Source organism: Phytophthora parasitica (assembly GCF_000247585.1).
Source record: "Phytophthora parasitica INRA-310 unplaced genomic scaffold supercont2.55, whole genome shotgun sequence".
Taxonomy (NCBI): Eukaryota; Oomycota; class Peronosporomycetes; order Peronosporales; family Peronosporaceae; genus Phytophthora; species Phytophthora nicotianae.
In genome coordinates this window covers 100850-104365 of record NW_008649041.1, presented here as the reverse complement: position 1 = coordinate 104365, position 3516 = coordinate 100850, and the positions used below count along the sequence as shown (strand labels likewise).

The 3516-nt window shown below is 49.1% G+C and overlaps 2 protein-coding genes across 2 annotated transcripts; both read left to right on the top strand.

The window, feature by feature from the left end:
- Positions 1-36: 36 nt before the first annotated feature.
- PPTG_23875 (hypothetical protein) lies at positions 37-129 on the top strand (the record flags this gene model as incomplete). The annotated part of the gene is made up of 1 exon (XM_008913685.1): positions 37-129. One exon carries the CDS (start codon positions 37-39, stop codon positions 127-129), a length of 93 nt encoding a protein of 30 aa, XP_008911933.1.
- Positions 130-1605: 1476 nt separating this feature from the next.
- PPTG_15474 (hypothetical protein) lies at positions 1606-3516 on the top strand. Its single transcript, XM_008913684.1, has 2 exons — positions 1606-1940; positions 2002-3516. The coding sequence occupies exons 1-2, from the start codon at positions 1616-1618 to the stop codon at positions 3384-3386; spliced, it is 1710 nt and encodes a 569-aa protein (XP_008911932.1). The 5' UTR covers positions 1606-1615; the 3' UTR covers positions 3387-3516.

The following is a 3516-nucleotide window of genomic DNA, read 5'->3' as shown; positions in this document are numbered from 1 at the left end:
TGTCACGGGTCGCGCCAGGATGCCCGACTGACAGGGATGGCTGGGCGAATGCGTCGCTACGAGGATGAAGAGGCGGAGCGAGTGGCATCGCTCGAGCCGCTTCAAGGTGGTACAGGGTACCAGGTGTAGCCATTCCACATTTCGCAGTCTTCCAAGAAGATGACCCGAGGTCAAGGAGCGCTAAGGCGCCGAGAAGACGACAAGGACGGGAGGCGAGGACACCGCCCGATCCACGGTGGGCTCGATGGGAGGTGGGGCGTCGTCACTACCAGAAGGGATGCCGCCTGCACCCAGGCTGGCGTGCTCTCGGTGGAGCCAGGTGCAGAGCGACAGAGAAGGTTAGTCGTGATTTTTCCAAGTCTTGGAGAAGACAAAGCAACAAACAAGTTCATTTCTTTACGTGTTTAGCTCCTATTCCTACTCTTTCTACCTGTCCGGCTTCTTTGCGAAGTACTCACGACCCTCGGACTTGGAAGGACCGCGACAGTCAGCTATCATAAATTAGTGATACAAAATAGTTGCCACTCTACCAAAAGCTTAGTGGCCCGCTGTACTAAGCTATCGACATTATCGTCAATTATGTGAGCTAAAAGACGCAGTCCACAGCGTACTAGTTAAAGATGTGCTGAGAGGACTTTCGCTGAACTTCAAAAATTAGCGCAAGCTTTATTACAAGTACATTGGACGTGAAGCAAATTCTGAGAATTTTGCATGTGCATGAGGCATGACTAGCTGTTTCTGCATTTTTAGATAAACTGTCTGTGAGTGAGTTGCATTCATAGACACACGGGTACCCGATTAGAGACCCGTTTTGGTAAATGAAAATGGCCTCCGATTTTGGTAATGATTTAATTAGCCGAATGACGAATCTTAAAATTAGGTACCCGCTTCGGTACCCGGTGTTAGTAAGCTACAAACTTTTCGCCGCAGCCAAGCTCTACGACCTGTGAATACACTTGGTGACCATTATTAATGATACTCATTTTACAATTAATACTGGCGTTTTGAGAGCACAAATTTGTACAGTCGGGCAAAGAAGATAGACGCTTCGAATCATGCACTGCACTGTTCAGTGAGAACTCAACGTGGACGTTTCCGTTGACTACAAACAGAATATTATGGATATGGTAAAGGAAAACTTACTTATCAGAGCCGCATGGGCTTATTGACTCGCACATGTACGTGAGTTCTTGCCCGAGTATTTCAGCGTTACGTAACTCATATTACCCTTCTGTCACGAAAGGGTTGATACTAGCATACGATTTACCCCGTACCTTAATACTCTGCCACAGGTCAGAAGCACATGTATTAATACATGTACGTGGAATATGCACGTGTGCCCTGCAAGGTTAAGGAACATGGTAAAGATTTTTATGTATTAATAGTGTAGCACAGTGCATATCGTAGAAGCTTTCTTAAGTACCGGTGCGCTTCTACCGCTCTTCTCAGAGTATAGGTTGTATACGGCATCGTGCTCCGTAATACTGCGGTGCAAGTAGGAACACGGGCAGGTGTACAGTAATACATGCATACGGTACATTGTGACGTGAACACTACGCTCAAAAAGCCTTTCGGGGCGTTGAGGCATTTTCAAACTGACCATCCCTCCCAACTCATGCAGCTATACAACGCCATTACACTGGCAATCGTAGCCTTTCAGACCTCCACCGCGTCGAAAACAAAGTCGGCAAGCGACCTGAATGGCTGGTATCCCTGCTCTGTGTACACCTTCTCAGAAGAGGGTAGCTCGGCCGGTGAAGCCGCTGAGTGTGCTGTGTATAGCGCACCTTTGTGCTATCCTGGAATCTGTGAAGATCCCAAAAACGGCGACTCAGAGGTTGACATCTTCGTCAAACGTATACCGGCGACGGTAGGCAACCCCGACACTGCCTTGAATGTGTGGCTGCTTACGGGTGGACCTGGCTACTCATCCACTAGCAGTAAGTTCTGTTTAAAGTCGTTCAAATTACATTTACTGAATTGATACTAACTTTTGCGTAGTGGAGCCAATGATGGAGTCAGTGCACGCAGAGCTGGAGGGAAGCATGAACGTGTACACGATGGACCACCGCGGTACTGGGCGCAGTACACTATTTGACTGTGTTGCGGCGCAAGTCACTACCTCGGGGTCGCCTGTGGGCTCTGAAATTGACCCGTCCGAAGTTCCAGCATGTGCTCAAGATCTCCAAACCAAGTTTGGTGACCTGAGATCCTTCTCTGTGACGACTGCGGCGACGGATCTTGCAACGTTCATCTCGAAGCACACAAATGGCGCGAAAACTTATGTGTACGGCGTAAGCTACGGCACAATGTTTACACTACGCCTCATGCAGCTAGCTCCCCCGGAGGTGGCTGGGTATGTGCTTGAAGGCATCTCGTACACCCCTGGAGCTCCTGCTAACAAGTTCTTTTACACCTCAAATTGGGACACCCATTTCGGAGATGTTGGGGAAACGTTCATGGCACTTTGCGATAGCGATAGCGACTGCAAGACTCGTTTCCAACCCGACCTTCTCTCCGATGTTCTTCAGGGAGTAATCGAGCAGCTTGACAACAACCCGAACTCGACTTGTGGCGAGCTGATCTCCGGCACCTCAGACCTTCCGCCGTCTCATGCTCTACGGTCTGCACTTGGGACTGCGTTGATGGATTCAGACACGCGGACTCTTATCCCGCCGGTTGTTTACAGGCTCAAACGCTGCTCGCCTGAGGACGCGGATGTTTTAACACAATTCTTCACGAGTGTCAATTCAAATGGCGAAACGAAATCTCAAGACAGTGTATTCGAATCACCGTTACTGAATAACCTCATCGTATACTCTGAGATGACGGAGCGACCGCGGCCATCGATGTCCAAGCTGAAGACTCGTTTCACTGACTCCAAAATGAGCAGCGGAGGAGGTGAAGATTTGTCGTCGGCTTACCAATACTGCGCATTGTCGAAAGAGAAGTCAGCGTTATGTGATGAGCTCAATGTCGGCACGTATGACGCTAATGCCATTGTCTACAAGCGTGATCAGTACTGGAACAAGACCGTGGCGATTCCTAACAACGGCAGTGTCTTGCTGCTGAGTGGAAAGCTCGACCCTCAAACCCCTGACAAATATGCAAAAGTTCTGTTGGACGCGCTTGATGGCGAGGAAAAAGAACTTATCTCATTCGATTACGCTACGCATAACGGCGATACTTGGAGTCGATCCTGCGGAGAGAGCCTGACCGTGTCGTTTATACGCAATGGTGGTAATCTCGAGTCTTTGGACCGGTCGTGTCTAGACGAAATGCCACCGTTTAACCTGACAACGCCGGATGACATATTGTACAGCTTCTTCGGCACTAACGACGCCTACGACGGAGAGTACAATTCGAGTTTGGTTCCGTCTTCGTGAGTGAAGCTTTTTCTGGAAGACTATTCTCACTTGGCTTGCCCTACATTGGCAAAGGAAGTTTCAGATATGCATCCGCTAGCTTTACGGTTGGACGGTAGAGACATACAACATACGTGCATTGCAAAAGGTC

Bases quoted from the DNA above. Each gene is read 5' to 3' on its own strand.
- PPTG_15474 (XM_008913684.1), top strand. From the start codon at position 1,616: ATGCAGCTATACAACGCCATTACACTGGCAATCGTAGCCTTTCAGACC. The intron at 1,941-2,001 runs GTAAGTTCTGTT...ACTTTTGCGTAG, and splicing joins TGGCTACTCATCCACTAGCA to TGGAGCCAATGATGGAGTCA.